Source organism: Condylostylus longicornis, unplaced genomic scaffold, assembly GCF_029603195.1.
Source record: "Condylostylus longicornis isolate FDR11 unplaced genomic scaffold, ASM2960319v2 ptg000100l, whole genome shotgun sequence".
Lineage (NCBI taxonomy): Eukaryota > Metazoa > Arthropoda > Insecta > Diptera > Dolichopodidae > Condylostylus > Condylostylus longicornis.
The window spans coordinates 3993285-4015721 of record NW_026578068.1 but is presented as its reverse complement, the minus strand read 5'-3'; the positions used below and the strand labels follow the sequence as shown (position 1 = coordinate 4015721).

The window sequence follows — 22437 nt, the reverse complement described above, 5'->3', positions numbered from 1 at the left end:
TTATATTATACACTTACAATTTGTTTTTTCTAAATACATAATATTTACTGTAGATTTTAGTGTATGTACTAAAATTCTCTATATAAAGGCGCAACAGTAATTTTCCATTGTTATATTTTTTCTTAAATAGATATTTATATTTTTATTATTGATCCATATAAATATAATATTATGTATTATAAATACAACCGCATACCTGCATATGCATACATATACATATGTACACATGAAAATTATACGATAATATAACACGAAATATTGCATACCCTTGGGAAATATTATAAGTTACAGTACATTATCAAATTACATATTTATATTCGTATACATTATTTTGGTCTGATGGAGTTACGACCACGTTCGTACGATAAAGAAAAAAATAACCTAACTTCATTTCTTGTCTTTTAACATAATGTAATTTTTTTCTCAGATTTTTTACCATTAAAACTTAATACATGTACAATCATTAATAAACCAAAATGTGAATACGTATGTGAATAAAAATTAAACACAAAAACAGAAAAAACAGAAAAACAGAAAAGGAAATTATTTTTATAACGGTTAACCCCGTCTCCTATATACCACTGTTAAATTTTACTATACAAATGGTTAAATACAGCTTTATCAAACAGCTACTAAAATTCAAAAATTATAAAATAAACTTCAAATTTTAACTTTTTCTTCTAGTAATAATGTCATTTTTGCAATCGCCAACAATGAAGTATTTAAGAGAATTTTAATTAATTTCATTATATAATCAAATTTTCCATTAATACACAAAGATTTCTGCACCACACCATTATTTTGAAAGAATTTGCACTTGCCAAATACAATGTAAATTGAAATATTCATGCTTACATTATTTCGCACAGAGTAATATAAATGGACAGAGAAATTTAAAATACCTTACAGAAATAAGTTTATTAGAATGGAAAAATTTGTCCTTATTGCAACACATTGAGGCTATGGTTATTAGGTGGGTTGACTTCTTTCTTTCGTTTTTCTTCCGGCGGGAAAACGTTAAAATAATGTAAAACATAAAAAAAATATAAAGTGAGTTATTATTAGCTTTTAGCTGTTATTTCACGTAAATAATATATTTTAACGGGACTGAGTGTGAATACACAATACCTTAAGGTTTATTAGCCCTTTATTATAACTCTTAGCAAAATACATTTTATATACTTTTATAAGTGATTTTTTCTTTGTATTTTCGAGAGAAGTCAAGTAAAAATAATTCAAATTTGCGGAAAACTAAATTAATGAAAAGAAAACAAAATGTTTTTCCTTTTATTTTACATTTTACAAGTTCTCAAACTTACATAATAATTATAGGTTCTGTTAAAATTAAATTAAGTAAATATTTAAAGAACAAGTTCAAAATTGAAAAATTTAATGAAAATTTTTGTTTGTCAATTGCATAATATTATGCAAATAACTTTAAATAAAATTGCAACCTTTCTGGTAATAAACAAGAACAGTTGGATTAGGATTCATAATTGTTCCTATTCAATGATGCACGATACGCTACATCACTTTAAATGATGTAGGCGCAGTTACCTTATGCGACTATATAACTTTGAATAGTTTTTGCCATTGTAGAAACAATTTTGTGTAGTTAGACTACTTCAGACGAGCATTGTTGATATGATGACCCATGCCCTTCTGTACAGCCCACAACTTTGTGGTAAGACCCACTTTGACTTTGCCAGTCATATTAAACTTTCACCGCCTTTTTAGGCATCTCACTTTACATTTTCATATAATCACTTAGTCTATAACACTTCTATTAATATCGCTATATATATATATACATATATTTAAATGCATAAAAAGAAAACGTATATTCACATAATTATATTAAATGTTTTAGAAATAATGAAAAATACCGACTAAAATTTAATTTACTTTTTTTTCCTTGAAATTGATTTTTTGCTTTTTTATATTAAAAACCTTTACCTTCTTCAACAAATTTAATTTGCAACTTTTTGAACTTTATTAACATAAAAAAGAGCCAAATGTAAAAATACAAAGCAGACTTTTAAATTAAAAACCCCAAAAAAAAAAAAAGAGAAAAACATTTTTCATAACTTTACACCCCATAAAAATTTATTTTATAACATTCCGAAAACAAAAATATTTTTTTTAAAAAAATCAACTAAAACAAATTATTATGTTCGTCGTGAGACCAAAAATTACATTAGTATACAATTCTGTAGGGAAAATTAAATTAAATCCCATCTTAATAGTTTATAATAGAACCTATAGTATAAGAAAAATATTTTATTAAAAAAATAAATGTATAAACATGCGCTTATATGCACGTATATATATATATATATATATATATATATATATATATTATGTAGGTACCAATAAAATCTGAAAAACAATGTAGAGTATTTCTTGCGTTAAAAAGGATAAGAATTATAATGGCTATTCAAAAGAACTTTTTTCAATGAACAAAAATTTTTAAAATATTTTAACATTATGCTATAAAAATTCATTTAATTTTTGAGATTATAAATTATGATATATATATGAATATATTTTTACATAGATATATATACACACTTTTGCATAAATTTAAATTTTAAACTTTTAAGCTTGACATAATGTTATCTAGAAATTTTGCATTGCAATTATTTACATGGGTACGGAAATTATAAAACATTCACACCTTTAAATAGATTTTCCCTTCATAAAATATAGACCAATTGTTCAGTGATAATTTGTTAATAACCCATAAAAACATAATAAATGAAATTTGTTAATTTTCGCTTACGAAAATTGAAAAAAACATCGCAGTAATTCAAAATTTCTACTAAAAATTATTCTACAAAAGAAAATATTTAGTATCGCTAAAAATTGGTTTTACCCTATAAATTTTCAATATTCTAAAGCAAAACAAAAAATTTCCCAAAAAAAAACTTTGCACCAATTTCAATTTTTCAGTTTACAAATTGACTAAAGTAGTGTGTTTTTTTAAATGTTAGTTAAATTGAATAAAAACGTTAGGGTTCGAGATTTCAATTAAAGTACTCCCGAAGATTTTCTGATACCATTCATGTAGATTTTCATTGAAATATTTTCTTTTTGTTGCATTGGAAAATTTTGCACAATACGTTGGAAGTGCTTTATCTAAAATTTTTCATTAAAAAAGAAATTTTAACTAATTTTCTTCACTGTAGTCAATGAATGGACACGATTTTGTTTTTTGGTTTATTTGTTTTTTTGTTACAACAACATTTTTCAAATTATTGTGGACACTTCAAAATGTAAAATTGATAGAAATACCAATGCTTTGTAAGGCTAATATGGTTCAATTTTACAATGCCAATTTTAACAGAATTATATAAGATTTGGTTTTGACTCTTGAATTTTAAATTTTAAGCTTGAAAAATCTTTGAAAGAAAGTTTCCATATCTTTAAAATTTCAAAAATTGATTTGTTTTTGGAAATTACTTAAACTGCTTATATAAAACAATAAGCTGAAAATTAGTTTGTCTAACGATAAAATTTAGCACAATTTTTCCACTTTTCTTTTTATTTATGAAAGCACAATATTGTGATTCACTTATTTTGTTATAGTTACAAATTCAAAGTTTTTTAAAGTCAAAAAAACATACAACATACATCTGTACAATGCATATAGCTATTTGCGTAATAAACGCTGGAAATTTCAATTAGATGAATAGCGTACCAAAACAAATACATATTATACAGAACGATGAATATTGTATAGTAAGTGAAGCATATTGGATAAAGGCAAAATTGAAAATAACACTTTGAATTTAATTTTATAAATTAACTTGTAAATTGCTATAGGTATTTATTATTCAAATTTTGGGGTATGAAAACGAATGGAAATGAGTGCATAATTTGTAAATGCAAGATATATATTTGTATAAGTGTACGATTCGAAAAAAAAATATGGTTTTTTGAATGAAAATTTATTTGGAATTTATTTCACGTTAACCTTTAATTTTTCATTTATGCTTATAACATTTTGATATTTGGACAGTTTACAAATTCGCGTGAATTGGAATTCTGTTCTATTTTCTCCTTCATTATATTTAAAATCTTAATGGTAATATGAGTTTCAAAAGAAAAAAAAATTTAGTTAAAACTGTACGGTAAGTTTTGGGTTATCAATATAATAGCCGAATGATTTCATTAACCTCTTTACCCACAAAAAAAATCAATATTGAAATAGGTAATATTTATATTTTAATTAAATACTATTTATGACTTGACCATTTTAGACAAGAGTGAATGCAATATAAGTATAAAATCAAAAAATTTTTTGCTCATTTAAAAAATGAATTGTAAATTTTATAACAAACTTCATGATTTTATCAGTTAAATTGCATAGAAACGTTAGAAAATGAAATTATTAAAATATTGTATAAAATGTGAATTTTAAATATTAAAAAAAAAAAATATTGACTTTTAAGCTAATTTTAAACTAATTTTAAATCTGAAACCTTATTAACATATTAGCACTCAATGTACGTATGAATACTAGTAGAAGAAATCGAAAAAAATTTGTATAGTTACAAAATGGAAGTGGATAGAAACTATGGAAACTTCTTTGTTTCCTTTGTATTATTTTCGAATTTGTTCTATTTACATAATATAGGTACTAACCCATAAAAATATATTAAAATAGGTACCTACTTACATACATAAAGTATAACCATTTTATGTAATACAAATTTCAATTACAATAATAAATTTTTATTTAAAACCTTGAAGCTATTGAAATTTTTTTTTTAACAAATTATTTAGATTTTTTTTTATTGTAGTTACTATACATATTTTGAAAAAATTAAAATCATGCCGGTGTTTAATTGCAAAATAATGAAAATTGATAAATTAAAAGTTTTTTATTTCATTATTTCAGCAATGCATATATACGAGTACAATACGTTTTTAATCAATAAAAATTATTAATTTAGTCCTATATTTTTATTTTTAATTATATATTGAACCACAGGCAATATAAAAAGCAAACAATATCGTAAATAGAATTGCAAAAAAATATCAATGTAATTTTAACCTCAAGGTTCCATAATATAGTAACTCTCGTATTATTGCTAATTAAAATACAATTTCATATACGTTTAATAATTGAATGCGGAAATTTATGTTTCAACTAAATTTAATTTAAAAACTGTTGTAACTTAATTGAAATTAATAGGACAAAGAGGAAGTATTGCTGAACATATACATTTACATTTGCGAAAAACGCATCTTTAGTAAAACATAAAAACTCTCTAAGATTTGGATTGACTTATTCATACACTTTCACCTATTCGTTATTTCATCTACACCCTAACTCGACTAAGTTTAAACTATAGAAGAACTGAAAAAGTAATTTTAAGCGTGAAAGAAATTTTTAACAAATTCAAACAAAACAATTTTTCAAAAATTTTAATATCAAAAATAGTACTTAAAAGCTGCTAAACAAAATTCTCGGCTTTAATAGAAAATATTCCAAAAAAATCGTGTCTGAGGACTTAATTTGATTTTCAATGATTTTTTATAGTTAATGAAATCCGAAAACACGAAAGTAAACAAACTACTTTATTTGCTACAAATTTTGCTAGTCATTCTCAATTAAATATTCTCTTTCGCTTCCAAAATACCAAAACAAAAAAACTGAATTAAATTATTTTTTAAGTTATGTACCTTAAATGGACAAAATTCTATAAAAACCAATTCATTTACAATATGACAAAAAAAAGAAGAAAAAAAGAGAAATGTTAAAGGAAAAAAACTACAAGCCATTAAATCACGTCCCTTTTCGGCTATATTTTTTTTTTTTGCTTTTCTTGCTTAAGTTGTATGCTCTCTATTCTATTTTTATTGTCCTATAAAACTTCATTTTTTTACGTATAATACCACAAATCATTTGTTCACGATAACGTTTAAATTTTCTTTTTTCATCAGCTATTGCAAATCATTCATTTTGAGCAAGGAAAATATTTTCTAAATAATTCTAAAAATAGAAGAAAAAAAAATGGTGTTTTTTTTTCATACCCTTAATAATTTTCATTTTCATATTACAAACCAAGTGCTGTACAATAAAAATTGGGTTGTAAAGGTAATGTATTTTTTTTCGTAAATCTTTATAATCGGAAATAAAGCACACCTAAATGGGCGAATTAAAGTACTTAACAAAATTTTGTGATTCTTTGTAACAATTGATTTTGTACCAATTTCAGAAAAGAGAAGCTGTTTTTGTCCTGATTATGGTTGGTTGGTTGGTCGAGAATGACCGTGCAGCAGGCTATGCGCAATGCCATCACCCTTGAACAAAAGGGTTATCATCGAATGCTTGATTATATGCTGCCTATCAAAGTCACCTGTTTCTTTTGAGGAATCTGTCTAGGTCCCCGATTTTAATATTGGATATCACGACCAGAATGCTCGTGTTTCAAAATATATAATGTATAATGAATTATTTATCATTTACTTTTCAATTAGGAAACAAAATTAAATTAATATACATCTACAGTTTACCTAAGCTATTGCAGTTCAAACACAGGTCAACTATTTTGTTCGATCAAATAAAAATTTAATAGAAGTTTGATTTTGAAATGTTCGTTGGTTTTATTTAGTTGAAAAATAGAACACAATCCAATGCTTATCAAATAAAATCATACTGCCGTAAGTAAGTACACAAATCAAAAAAAAATTTATGCAAAATAGAACAAAGTTCGACGTCAACCATCTAGGACATTAAAAGTCGCCTCCGCAGTAATAAAACATGAAATTCATTTTTATATAATATAATTTTCCCCAAAATTTTTCTCTAATAAACAAAAAAGCTCTTCATGTCAAATTCATCATGATCCTGCTTGTAAATTTGTTTCTTTTGATTTCGATCTAATTTACTTTTTTGATACCATTTTATTATTTCAAACACAACATACATACATTCATACTGAATATATAAATACCGCAATAAATCAGAGTAAAAAAGATTATAAAAAAAAGGAATACACCTTTCAATATGGCTATTCGAAATCCTTAGAGACAAAAAAAAGAATCTAAAAACGAAGTAAAAATCAAAATCTATAGATCTATTCTAACTTTCTAAATATTAATGTTTCAATTGTATTATTTTTCTATATACGGTAAGCAAACATATATGTATATGATGTTTACAAATAAATTAGAATGATAAAATATTTGAATGTATACAAAATTTAAAAAAATCAAAATGTGTAGGCTTGGTATGTGCATACATAGTAATAGTATTATCTAAAATAATTCAATGTTAACCTATGACATACAATAAAAGAACCCATAGAATATTTTATCATCTTGACAATGTAAAAATTAATAAGAGAGAATCTACAGACCTTCTTTCTTGAATTAAGATTAAAGTAAGTTGATACACTGCGTAACCACGTCATCATGCTTTAAAAAGGATGAAAATTAAAAATTGATCACAATTGATTTAAATAATTTCAAATATAAAATTGAAGCAAATTTTTTAGTTAGTGAATCTTAAACTAAATACTGTCAAAGAAAATTATTTCGAAAAAAGATGTTTTACTAAGTGGTTGTATATCTCTACTTGCTCACTAATAATTTATTATTTATGTTATGAGTTAAAAACTTTCAATTAACCGTTGCTGTTCGTCATAGCCCTAATAGATAAAGCAATGCGGAAGTCAACAATCACTTCAAGAGCGGTAGAAGTCTGTCTGAAAATTAACACAAGAATAATCAAATCACTCCGAATAAAAACAGCAAACCCTTCCCACTTCGTCATGTGAAGATGTCAAACAATTCAATTATCGCGGCAGTATAATATCGACTCTCCGGTTGTTAAAGAAGGCATAGAAAATAGGTTGAAACTAGCTAAGGCGGCATTTGGCGAGACATAGACCATCTGGAAATCTTTGCACTTATCCAGAAATACAAAATTAAGAATATTTAATACATGTGTAAAATTAGTCCTGATGTATGGCTTCGAGACATGACTAGCAAAAAATGTATACGCAAACAAAATACAGGTATTCATCATAAAATGAAACCTAGGAATTATCTGTCGAGTATCCTGGGGATGGATAGACAACACACTACGACAGCCGACTGAAGTAATTGCAAGGCGAGTATTGGAGCCTTACCCGCAACGGCGTTAGACATCCAAAGAATATATGGCAAAGAATAATAAAGAAGGAAATCGCCATGACAAACATGACACGAGCAGAAATAAATCGAATGACCTTATACAGTTCGTTGGAAAAGCTTTATGAAAGCTCTATGTTCCCAAGGAGAAGATGATCAAAAAAATAATAATTGATAAAACAATTTTTAATTAAAAATTTGTTTTTTTTTTTTAGAAAATATGTTTGGTGTCACCTTTTAAAGTTATTATGTTACTACAAAAATGTATAATCCTTGGTCGCATACAAATTATAGTATTGAAATAACATGTACGAATAAAACTTTATCATTGAAGTATAAAAAATACATTAATCTTGATTGAAAAAATAAAAATGTTATCCCTTTTGTTTTTCTAAATTAGAATCTAAAATTTTTAATAAAGGTACAAGAATGTATAAACGAGTTGTGCAAATACTACACAGCAACACGTTGTTCCATAATAAACGTGGAATTAGATGCGCATTTACTTATATATATATATGTATGTATTATCTAATATTAATATAAAAATACATGTCTGTACTTACAGTACACATACGTACCAGTTTTTATTAAATCTTGTAGGGAAAGTACATTAATATGTGTGCTACAATGTACTTAATAACTAAAACATGTCAACGTCACCAACATAAATGAAATTTTAAGTAAAAACAATATCTAATAAACTGAAAGAGTATAATATTATACTGGAATATGTTGGTTGCCACAATTTTGTCGAAATAAAAACTATACATAACATATGTACATACATAATAATATATAGAGTGTAATAATAATTCCATTACAAAATTATCCTTACTCTTGCTTTAGTCAATATCTCCGTATATATATATATAGTGTTACTCAATACATCTATAGTGGTATATAATATATACAGTGTTTATATAGCAAAATATTTTTTGTTTATTTATTATTTTCTTCTTGTTTTTTCTGTTGGCTTTTGGTATTTTTGGATTAAGATCTAAGCTGTCATTTATTTTGTAAGGTTATACAAATAATACGATTAAATCATCGTTATTATTTAGTTTTTATACAACTTTTTGTTATTTTACCAATAAATTTTCTATTTAGGCTTCTTCATTTGAATTTTTTAGCATTGAATGGAAAATTATCGATAATGTAGATTTTTATCAAATTCAATGGGAAAAATTTTTAATTAATTTTTAATGAAAATAGAAAAAAAAGTCGGTATATATACTTATACATATATACAATGAATTTTTATATTTTTGGTATATTTGTGAAATAAAAAAAAAATAACAAAAAGTAGTCAAAGAAATATAAGGGCTTTAGTGATATTTGCATTAAATTTATTTTTTAATAAGGAATTAATTTGAAAATAATTTCTTTTTTTAGGGGACATGGCTATGTAAAATAAAAGTATATGATTATATTATTCTTTTCATTTGCAGGTTAGCAGGATGAGATTGAAATACATGAAAGATTGAATCCATTATAAATTGATTTATTTTTTCTGATTACTAATAAAATTAATATAGAAAAATACCTTGGCTATTTATATTTAGAAAGTTAAAAAACATTTCTACTTAATTCTTCTTTTTCTTTAAGCTACCAAAACCATTTCTTAACGTCCGAATGCAACTCGCTGCACGAACAATTTTTTTCCTAAAGAAAACATAAAATAATCACGAGAGCTTTTACACCAAATTTCGGACCACATTGTGTAGCTTATACATATTTCTTATAAGAGATTGTACAATAGGGTATTCTATAATAATAATTATTATTTGATTCTCCGTTAATATTATATACATACAACTGTTTCATAATTTATATTCAATGTTTGTTTACAACTTTATAAGTACATGGTTTTGAGCTAAAAATTTTTAATCACATACAAGTTAATTTTAAAACTAATTAAATTTTAAATCTAATGAGAAAATTTTTTCATTCAATTATTTAATACATAATAAGTATACATAATTATACATACATAAAAACCACATACATTGTATAAGTGTACTTTCATATCATGTATATACACATGTATGTTTGTGTTAATTATGTATATTGTATTTGGTCTTATGTTGCATACTTTAAATATTCAAAATATTTTAAATTCATTCATAAATGTATAATTATTAAGCCCGAACATTAGTATGTTGTATATAACATTTACAACATACAATTTCGAAAATAATAATATATACTTAAACATACGTATATTTAAAGGTACATATTTACATATTATATGAAAAAAAAACATATAAAGAAAAATATCAATATTTTATCCTTTAATCTAAGCACGCTTTTAGCCTCGTACCTCTTTTGACCTACATTCAATGGTAAAATTTTAAATCTTGATACAACCATAAAGTCATAAAGTGCTGAAACCCAGAACTTTACTATATTATATTATAAATAGAGGAGCAAAAAATCGAAACAAAAATTAAAAGAAAAATCGAAGCCCAAAGAAAATAACCACAAAAAAAAAAGGAAAAACATATAAAAGGTAGTTATTGCCTTTGTCCTTGATGGTGTATTATTAGAACACGTATATATATATATATGCATGTGTATATGTATGTATGTACGTGTAAAGATTTAGAATAAACTATGTATACCAAAAGGAACGAGCGCAAAATCAGCATAGACTGTATTTTTCACTCGTTGAAATAAAAATTACAGAATTTTTATTTTTTTTTCTTTTCTTTTCTATGTGATGTTTTTTCACACCAGCTACCGCCATTCTTTTCTACAGGTATTTACAATAATTTTAAATCTTTCTTAACATCACTTTCCTTTAACTTCAGTCAAATAAGTATTGTAATTTTACAAAAAAAAAAAAATTAAAAAGCAAAAGAAACAGAAAAGAAAAAATCATTATTCTCATTTACTTAAGCCGACGTAAAATGATAATAGGAAGTTATTTAATATAATCTGTTTTTTTTCCTTTCTCTCTCTTTTTTGTGTTTTTTTATTGCTTTATATTGTCAGAACGATAAGAATTCAAAAATAGCTGTAACATAGAAGATGTGTAAAATAAAATTACAATACATCAGTGCTATACACGTTCAGTAAATCTTTATTTTAAGTCATTAATGCACGGGATATGTAGGTGTTTTTAGAGCCCGCATATTTTAGTAACTTATTTCTAACTAATTAGTTAAATCGAATATATTAATAATATTCCTTAAGACGTTCTGTTTTAAACGTTTTAATATCGTTTGGCTACTGTCAAAGTCTTGATATATGTTAGAAATATATTGCATGTAAATGTGTGTATATGTTGGAACATTGAACATTGTTTCAAGCAAGGATTAAATATTTTCTGCTATATTTTGAAGTTATTTTAAAATGAAATATAAGAATTTTAGTTGACATTTTACTATATTTAAAAATTAAAGATTAATTTTTATGTACTATTTTTTAGGAAAATTCACAACTTACTGAATTGCAAGAGTCTGTCTGTGAATAAGAAACGCAAATAAGGACTAAATTTAATTTAGGCAAATCCTTTCAAACTTTGAAAAAGATTCACCTCTGAATTATTATCAAATTCATATATATACTGATTGTACATAAAATTTTGTTATACATATTATATAAAAAGTTTAAGAAAAACAGATAAAAAAAATTTTGTGAAATTAAAAAAAAAAGAAACTAATAATAAGCTTTCCATCGCGTAAATTTGTGTTGCGAGCCATTGAGGTTATAAAAATAATATGTTTCATAATCGTTATAATACTTACTTTACCAAAAATAAAATTATGTAAAATCTTGATTAAATGAATTTCATTTTTCTCTTGTTTTTTTCATCATTATGATTCAATGTAATTTTGGTAGGAAAAAAGAAAATTTTACATTTGTATAGAATTTTTCCTCCCTATCATAACGTAATGGTACAAATTCCTTAAAATTACCATAAATTTTTACTGTAGAGCCTCCAACCCGCTTGCAATATTATAGAGAAATTATAATAATTTTCATTTTAATTTTTCTTATTCAAATAATGTTACAGGTTTAAGTTCAAGAATATTTCAAGGTTAATCATTGCGCGTTCATTGAAAATATTTTCTTTTAAATTGAAAAGGACTAAATTAAATAAAGATTTATAAATTTTTTTCTTTTTATTTTCATATTTTTCTATTAATTTTATTAATAGAAAAATATGAAAATAAAAAGAAAAAAATTAATTCTATTTAATTCTATTCTATTTTTTAATTCTATTCAAAAAATATTTAAAAATTTTTAACATTTTTTGATGCTAACTTTGGTCTTCTTCACTTTGATAAATTGCTTATTAGTTGGCTATACAATCAAAATAGAAAACATATAAAGTTTATTACATTTTATGATTATATTGAAGTTTTTATCAATGGTCAATACTGTTCATATATAGAAATAATTAAGAAGTTATAATATAATGTAAAGGAAAATTTCACCTAAATGACAAAATTCAAAAAATTACGCTGGTGTTAAAAAGTAAATATGTTTGAATGGAGAAGGGTTACATCAGAACTTTTGAAAGTTTCACTACGATTTTTTATAAATACGAACGGTGCAGAAGTTTTGTTAATAGACGGACAGACAGGATGAAACTAATAAATGTTTTTCTTTTCCCAAAAGTACCAAAATTATAATTGAAAAGTATACTTATTCCATTCATGAATAAATATAATAAAAATTAAATTTCTTTGAAAATCATAAATTTAAGTTGATTAAAATTCAATGGTTCTAAAATAATTACAAAAGTAAAATAAAAGCCTTTTCTAATTTATTTTGAAATTAATTTTTTTGGTTTTTAATAACCAATTAAAATTTAAATAGAATTTTTGAATTGCAAAAAATTTATTGAGAAGTCAACTCAAACTTTAAAATTCTTGTAATATCTTGTAAATTTACTAGACAATATCTTGTAAATTTACAGTATAAATATTACACGAAAATAAAATTATTCGGCAACGAATATTAATTTATTTTAAATTATAAAAAAAAAATCTGAAATGAATGTTACGAATAATAAATTCCAAGTACAATATGAACATATTTATTCAAAATATTCAAAAATAATTGATAATTTTGGTTCAAACATGAAGTGTTAAAGATTTCAGTAAAATTTATTTTGACATTAATAGCTTAATTATAAATAAATTTACGAGTTTTAACCAAGAGTACGTTAAGTAAGTCTATAGAATTTTAAATTTACAGAAATTTTATGAACGTAGGCTACATATTTTATAATTTATGAAAAGTAATTTTACTTATCTGAATAAAAGTTTTTCATAAAATTTTATTAAACAATACTAAATCAATATTTTTATTGAGATTTGTTTTTTGTTAAATTCAATGCTTAAATAACTAAAATGACTTCGCCACAAAAAGAAATTTTTTTTTTTTGTTTTCTTCTTAATCCAAAAGTCAATTATGAAACAGAAGTGGTTCAAGGACTTTAAAAAATATTGAAAACAAAACAAAACCTATAACATAAGAGAAAAAAAAATTACGAATAAATCTTTTATTCCTTATTTAAAAAAAACATTATCCTACTTCCTTTTTATTTTCTTTTTCATGCCTTTTTTTTTTATATTTCTTTTTATAAAAACTTTATTATAGGAAAGCGAAAAATTTAGAAAAAAAAATATAATTTCAAAAATAGTTTGTAAAATTATCAAAATTATTTTTGGGATCTCATTGGGGAAATGAGAAACAAATTTAAAAACTTTTATATTAAAAAATGTTTCATTCTTCGAAATATTGAACTTGACATTTTAGTCTGCATATTAAAATTAATGTAATGAATTTAAATTAAATTCATTTTACAGTTTTAGACAATTTACTGCTTTTTTTTAATTGTTTTATATTAAAATCTTAATATTTTGACAATTAGAAAGTTATTATGTAATGTTATACACATAAAAATTAAGCTTTAATAAAAAATAAGGCTTCATATTGAATTTTGATATTCGTTAATCATAACTGAAATGACAAACAATTATTATGTAATTGCTTTGTTTAAAAATATTTAGAAAACTTACACTAATACGTACAATATTTCCTACTATTAGAATTGAAAAGTCTCTGGTAAGTCTACGATAATATTTCAAGACTTTTTCTTATTTAAGTTTTCCTTTTTAATAATTTCTCTTAAAAAAAAAATTTATAAAAACTAATTTTTTTTCGGATTTCTTTTCTGTTTTTTACTAAAACAAAAAGTTAAGAAAAGTAAGTAAAAAAAACTTTTGAAATTTATCCACTTTAATATATCCAACTAAAACAAAAATACTACCCTCAACATACCCACACGAATTTGATAAAAATAAAATTTTCGGGCATGTAAAGTTTGTATTATCGTATTATCTTTGATAAAATGGTGTAAAAAAAAATACATAAGCCTAAGCTAGTCTTATCAAATTTTTATAAATTATTAAAAGTAACGTTAAATAGAAATTTTTAATGTAACTAAGAAAAAGTCCCAAATTTGCAATCAAAAAACAAATTTCTTTTTGACCTAAAAATATGCAATTTTTTTTTAAATATATATAGTATAACAATGAGTTATATGATGAATGACAAGCTTCTCGTAGATGGATAACTTCAATATAGAATTAAAGAGAAAATCTTTATACATATATATTCTTAATTTTTGTAATGGGAAAGAGTATAGCAGTCTTAAAAAATTTTCTTATAAAATATCGTTGCATAGCGTAGCATTTATTTATATAATACACTCATTAATGTATAATAGTATTAAACAACGGACCCTTAGTATAATTTTGTACTTTACAATAATAATAAAAATTATTTAATATTAAATTAATATAACATAAAACTGAATTTAATAACAATTTTTTATGAATATATACAATTTTGAAAGTTCCGGTACTTTTATACTAATTTTGTTCTTTTGCATGGAAATTTAAGTTTCATAACCTACATATGTGAAATTTGTGAAATTTGCAATAATTCTTAGATACTCAATTAAGGTATACATAGCGTAACAGAACAAAACCCAGATATACAATTTTAGGTTTGGCATAAAACATATGCCATGCTTCACCATATCTGTTATACTGTCCACTAACGATATTTAATAATATTTCTTAATGTATTTTAATTAGATATAAATAGTAACTTACCTGTACGTTTCTGCATCGGTGGGCCCATATGTCCATATAATCGGCTCAAATCGATACCAGCTACCATTGATGGATGTATTGTAAAAAATACACCAAATGGTAATAAAAACCAAGCCAATATTTTCAACATAATTATTATGTATTATTATAACGTTCTCAAATAATCAATGTTTTTCTTTGTCTTGCTTCTTTAACTCGTTAATACAAATATAAAATCAAAAAACAAATATTTATAAGAAAAAAAAACTCAAGTTTCAACCGTCTTTTATTTTTCTCTTTTTTTTGGCAAAAGAAAGTTTGAAAACAATGCAAAAGAAAAAATATAAGAAAATTTTATGGTTTTGTTATACAGTTACTTTTTTTGCACGTTTAATGTTAAACAATAAATAAAATGACGTTTTTTTTGCAAAGGAGCTCAAACCAAGCAAATTTTATTATGTGTGTATGAAAAAGAAGAAAAGAAGAATCAAAACAAAATATAAACTTAAAAAGGCTTAAGGCTTTTTATAGGCATATACGTTCGTACTATATATATATATATATATGTATATATGTTTTTGTAGTTATAATTTCATTTGCGTTTATTTATACTTTAAATATGTGAAACTCATGCACATAAACATTTATACCACCGTCTAATAAAATACTTTTTGTTTTTGTATTCTTATTGTTATCCTTTTTTTTATTATTTTTGGTTATTTCAATGTATATTGTATATACATATGTATATATGTATATAAATGGTATAACCACAATATAAATTTTGTTTTTTCACTTAAGAATTTTCCACTCTTGTTTTCAACTTTATTTTAACTCTTCTTTATTTTATAATTCAATATTTTATATTATTTACGTTGTTGTATATAATAAGTATATATTATATAATTGTTATATTACCATATATGTATGTATATAGTAATATAATTTTATATTCTTTCTTTCTGAATCATATGAATTTCATATATGTATGTATATAATGAATTCTTTTCTGTTCTTATTAAACTTTGTGGCGAATCAAGTTATATAATATACATATGTATGTATAAAATGATGATAATATGTTATATAATTTATTATGTAGTTGTAATTTATCAATATATATTTATTAGGACGACAATAATTATTATTTGAATTTATTGTGACCGAAAAAAAAAATTAAGGTAAAAATAGAGCACAAATCAATGAAAATAAAAAAAAATCAATTATTTTTTTTTCTAATTTAATGAGAAAAGTTTTTATATTGTTAAAATTTGTTAACAAATGTTTTCTACTTCCACTTTTAATGTTATACACTTGAACAATATATTACTAAATATATGTATTTCACGTTTTTCACTATTTTAATTATAATTTAATTTTGGATTCTTCGAAATAATCTCCTTTATATGTATAAAGTCAATATTGAGTCGAACTTAATGAAAAAAATATGCTTTAAACTTTAATTAGAAATATTAAAATAAAATTTTTATAAAATTTATCAAATAATTAACTTTTAATAAATTTTTGAAATAATTTCTTTTTAATTTGCTGATATATTGTTTTTAAAAGAAAATAAAAGCACACTACGTACTTAAACTTCGTATTCGTATAAAATTATTTTTTATATTATTTTTTTAATTATTTTATACAATTTTATACTCGTAGCACTTACATGATTAACTTATGTGTCCCTTATAAAAGTTAAATCATGTTTTAGTTATTATTTAATTATAAAAAAAAATTGTTGAATCACTCTAAGAAAAAGCAGAAAAAAAATTAATAGGATAATTTTTTAATGCAAGGTAAACTTTTATTATTAAATATTTTTTTCATACTTAAATAGATAAAGAGAAGCCATATTTCTGGGTTTCTGAGCGTGATGGAATGAATATTATATGTTTAACAAAGAAATTATAAAATTAATTTTCAAGTTTCATTTTAACTCCTTAATTTATGTCAAGATCTTCTATTGCGATGAACTTGGTAATAATTACTCGGATAGCCATTCATCTAAACTTCATAGAAATATATAAATTATACGAATATTATTTTGAACATAATTGTGAAAATGTTACTATTCCCATTTTAAGTTCGAGGAATTTGAAGTAAGCCTGACAGGTGTATTTTCCAATAAAAACGATTAGAATTTGAAAAAAAAAATTGAAACGATATTAAGTACGAGATATTTATTTATAAGTATAAATTAAAAATAGTTGTTTTATGAAAATTTATTATCAACACATCAATATTAATGAATTTATACAAAAAAAATGAATAATGCAAATTTAATAAATTTCCTAAATTATATTTTACAACAGTAATTAAATTATAAAATGAAATACATGCGAATTTATTATGCCCAATAAACAATATAGCTAATTAAAAAATAACTTTTAATCAAAGAAATTTATAAAACTATGGTATTTTATTAAGCCTTGTTCACTTATACTCTTTCCCATTACAAAAATTAAATGAAGTAATAATAAATTGAAGGGAAAAAAGAAATTTCTGAGGTGGTTTGTTTTAAAAATATTCAAATGAAAAAAAATGACTATCTAAGATTCGAATAATTTCAGGTTAAATATTTTTTTTTTTGAAATAATTAAAAATTAAATGAAAATTACAAATTATTTTAAAAATTTTTTAACCACTTGTTTAACCACCTTTTTAAACAGAATTTGAAATATTGAACCGTAAATTATAGACACATTACATTTCAAATCTAAACCAAGTCCCTTCTATAAATAACTTTTAAATTTTTTTTAATATTAATAACAAACATGATTAATTTAGGGGCTATAACATCACTTTATATTTGAATAGTGTGTTCGGATTACATTATTAATAAATTTTAGAATTACAAAACATGATGTTAAGTAAAAAATATATAAAGGTATCAAAAGCTTTCCACGAAAGTAATTTGATTAACCTATTAATTTATTAAATTAGCCAACAAATTTAATAAATTTAATATTAAATTACAAGTGTATTAGTGCAAGTAATATGAAAAGTTTGTGTTCCTTTATCTTTTTATTTACTTCATTTAACTCAACTCAAATACAAAATTATTCTTTTTTACGTAATTTTGAACTTAACAAGCTCTTGCTTTAGACAACACGCTTTGAAACCCAGAACTATCCTTAACTTATAAAAAGAAATAATTTATAATAATGTGAATATTTTTTTTTCGGTTCTTATGCTATTTATTTTATTTTTTAATTATTAGAAATTTGCTGTTTTTTACGACTTACTCGTTAGAAGTAACCAACTCGACTGATTTTGAAAAAGCTTTTCTGCCACTTAATATATAGGCAAATTTCTCTGAAAAATAAAGAAAGGAAAATAAAACAAAAATGTAACAGGATAAGGTATAAAAACAAATACATACGTACACTACAAAGTTAATACACTTTTTTTTAGAAATAGAAAAGGACATCTCAATAATTATAGCATTACCCCATGGAATCGTTCAATAATTATTTAATAGGGCAGTTTGAATTCAAAACTATATATAAAAACATGTGTGGTCATATTATTCAACATTATATTTTAATTATGAAAACCTTGCATACCTTTAAATTTAAAATTTTATAATTAGTGGTAAGGTAATAAATAATTTTATCCGGACATCAGGACATTAAGTGGAAATCAACTTTACAAGTAATATCGATTCTAACCAAAATTTTTCAAAATTAGAAATTTTTAAAATTAAAAAATTAAACGCAGACATTTCTACGATTTTATATTCAATGTGCTAGATTGAATTACAAACCAGAAGTGGTATGAAATTGAACATAATTTTCCTTTGAATTTTCCTTAACGTACTAATTAGGAACATAAAAAAAATATGTTATAGGAAAAATTTTCTTGAGTGTGTATGGTAACTCTGCAATTCGTAATTTTCCAAAGGGAAATAAATATCTTTTGTTGAATTTATATTCTCACGCATACATATACAAAAAAAAAATTGAACAGAGAACAAAAAAAGTTTTTGGAAGAGAACGAAAATAAGAATAAAATGAAGAAAAAAACAGAAAATAAATTTTATCAAATTCATGAATGAAATTCATTTATGTCTTCATTTATTTATAATTATAGATTGCATTATATTATTGTACAGAAAGAGTACAGTTATTAAAATGTTGCCTTCATATTGTGTTACACACATATTTTCGAGGAAACCGAAAATTTCAACATAAAACGTAAAATTATTATCAATTTTATGAAAGAAAAATATTTTTTTTTATATCTTCACTGTTATTAAAAAACCACATTCACAAAATTGATTTTTTCATTATTTATAGTTTTTTTTTTCTTTTTGGAAAAAATCATAACCTTTCAATTAATGTTACATTTTAATAAGCATTTGCACTTATTTAATATTTATTTTGTGTAAACAAAAATGAATAATTGCAATGACAAGGAGCAAGGATATGAATGACGTGAGTGAATTGAATTTTATAAAAGGTATTTTATGAATAAAAGGTGATGATTACCAAAATATTATTAACATTTAAGAAAAGCAAATATGATAAAAATTATTATAATAAAATGTAAGGGTTCACAAAAATCTCTATCTTTATATTTTTTCGCTTTTTTTATATAAATTTATGGTACATTTTTAATAACCAGTAATACCATTACTAAATATGCCAAGCTATAAACAAAATGTTAAGGAAACAAAATATGAATATACGTAATGCGTTAAGTTAAAACAAATAATAAAGGGCGTAACGATGGCATTATCGCAATTTCAAGTAGAAAAAATTATCATATTACCTTTACAATATTACAAAATAACAGAATGCAGAAAGCCAATGTATAAAAGGCTCTAGCTTAAAATTAAAATCTTCTAGTTGGCAAAGAAAATTTAAGTTGGTTCTTATTAGTTAATTATACAGAATTTATGCAAAAAAGAAAAAATTCATGAAACCAGCTTGTAATGTCAGCTTTTGCACATTTTAGTCAAAAACGACATGAGAATTCAAAATAAATTATTGGAAGTAGTTATAAGATCTATTCGTCAAAATAACATTACAAATATTTAATAAATATTTAATGATATTTTGTTGTGGATAAACATAAATTCTGCAACTAGAAAATAAATTTGCAAGTATTCGCTTCAAAGATAACGTAATGGAAAATGACTTGGACAAGGCTGCTTTTAGTTTTAATGTTTGAATACGTTACGACATAGTATAAGACATGATTACATTTTTTTATTATTATGCGTCTTGAATTTATGTATGTTCAGGAAAGCTAAAATCAAAAATTGAAATGGGATGCTACGGAATATTATGTATGTATGTAAAATTGTATGTAAATTGAGATAAAAATTAAATTTAATTAGAAAATCCCAATACATAAATAGTATTTTCGAAATTGTTTTAAATTTTTCTCAATATGAAAAATTAAATAGGTTATAGTTGCTACTAGATATCATATGAATTTGCTGTGTCTCCTTAAATTTAACACAATATACCTAGGCACATTAAAGAAACCTTCATCAAATATGTCATTCATCATTCAAATTGTTTATACTTAAACATACCTCAACACAAACTCTAATGTAACAAAAAAAATACCTATAACAATAAAATATAATAAATAAAAATTTGAAAAATCAGATTTAATTTTTGCGTAGGAGAGAAAACCACTCCCAGAGTATAAAATATTTGAGCGATATTTTAACAGAGAGAAATTTTACGAGCCAATGCAAAAGCTTTCTCTAAAAGTTTAACGATGACCTTTAACGGGACTCGTCAACTCATCATTTCATTGTGTTATGTTTTCTTTTATATAGGTTTTCTGTACAACTTTTTTTTCGATATTTTTTAACATTATGTATCCTTAATAGTAAAAATGATGTAACTTAAAATATGTGTACATGGTTCTTTAAAAGAGTTCCTTTAAAGTATAAGCTAAAACTTTTTTCTGAAAACAACTTAAATGTGTACATATATATCTCCATTATAAAAGTAACATGAGTATTAATTTTTATTAAGGCCTGTTGCTTTTTGCTATTAAAAATATAATAATAAATGTATATTATGAGTATTTAACAGGTTGGCTTACGTCATTAAAAAAAAGCTTTAACATTATTTTGTTAAAAAAAAAAGCTTTTACAATTTCAAATATTTGGAAAATAGTACATTGTGTAAAGTTTTCTTAAACATTATTTGCCTACCTACCTGTTTAACAATTACTAGCATTTCCATATTTTAAATATTTTATATGCCTATTATTATGATATTGAGTACAGTTTATATATGTACATACACACACTGAGAGAACATCAACAATGTATAAATTACGTAACGTATATTTATATATAAGATATTCGTGCACATGAAAAGAACACAACCACAATAGAGTATTGTATAATACATGCTGTTGTATATTGTATCGATAAAAAATTAAGAATGCATATTATTATATAGTTTCACGTAATATGCATCAACATAATATGCAACGTATAGGTTATATTTTGTAAACTCCAAGTAGAGGTGACAGAGTTGTTTTCTGTGCCATTTTTGCCAAACGATAGAAATCTCTACATGTACCTAAATATATTCAATTATGAAAACATTGTGATTTACCTTAATATTCACAATTCACAAAATATTTATTAATCGCGTTTGATTTATGAAAATTTATCCATGCTTACATTTTGTCTGAAAACAAAACCAAATGTGTACCGATTAAAAGCGTACATATAAGTATGTAAAAAATATTGAAACCTAAACCTTTTTTTCTGAAATCCGTACGGGAGACTCAGATTTGCTGACTTAATTCAATTATCTATGTATGCATATTTGAAAAAGATTTCAAAATATGTACACATTTTTCGAAATTCAAATTTATTCTTTTTTCCATGGCTTTTACATATCTGTTATTAGATTTTTTATATTTATTTTTTTTGACTGGGCTTCAAAAGTTCAGGATGCGAAAACATAGCCTCTCCGAACTAATTGCCAACCTCAACCTTCTCGTGGTGAAGCCTGTTTAAAACAAATGAGGATAGGGCGACCGAGTATTGGCGGTATAACCATAGCGAAAAACATCCTGGATTAAATACCCAGTGATAACAAGATGGCCCTCCAAAGATGGGGGTTAGGCGTGGGGCTAACTACCCAACCCTGTAAAAACCAAACCAGTTACGAACTCTTTAGGA

At 23.7% G+C, this 22437-nt stretch overlaps 1 protein-coding gene across 1 annotated transcript in view; it reads right to left on the bottom strand.

Moving 5' to 3' along the window:
• The window catches only part of LOC129614068 (IDLSRF-like peptide), a 158574-nt gene extending 143223 nt beyond the window's left edge, over positions 1-15351 (bottom strand). Inside the window, exon 1 of the mRNA XM_055528456.1 lies at positions 15285-15351. Within this exon, the coding sequence (XP_055384431.1) occupies positions 15285-15351 (67 nt within the window). The remainder of the gene's footprint in view (positions 1-15284) is intronic.
• Between the last annotated feature and the right edge of the window lie 7086 nt (positions 15352-22437).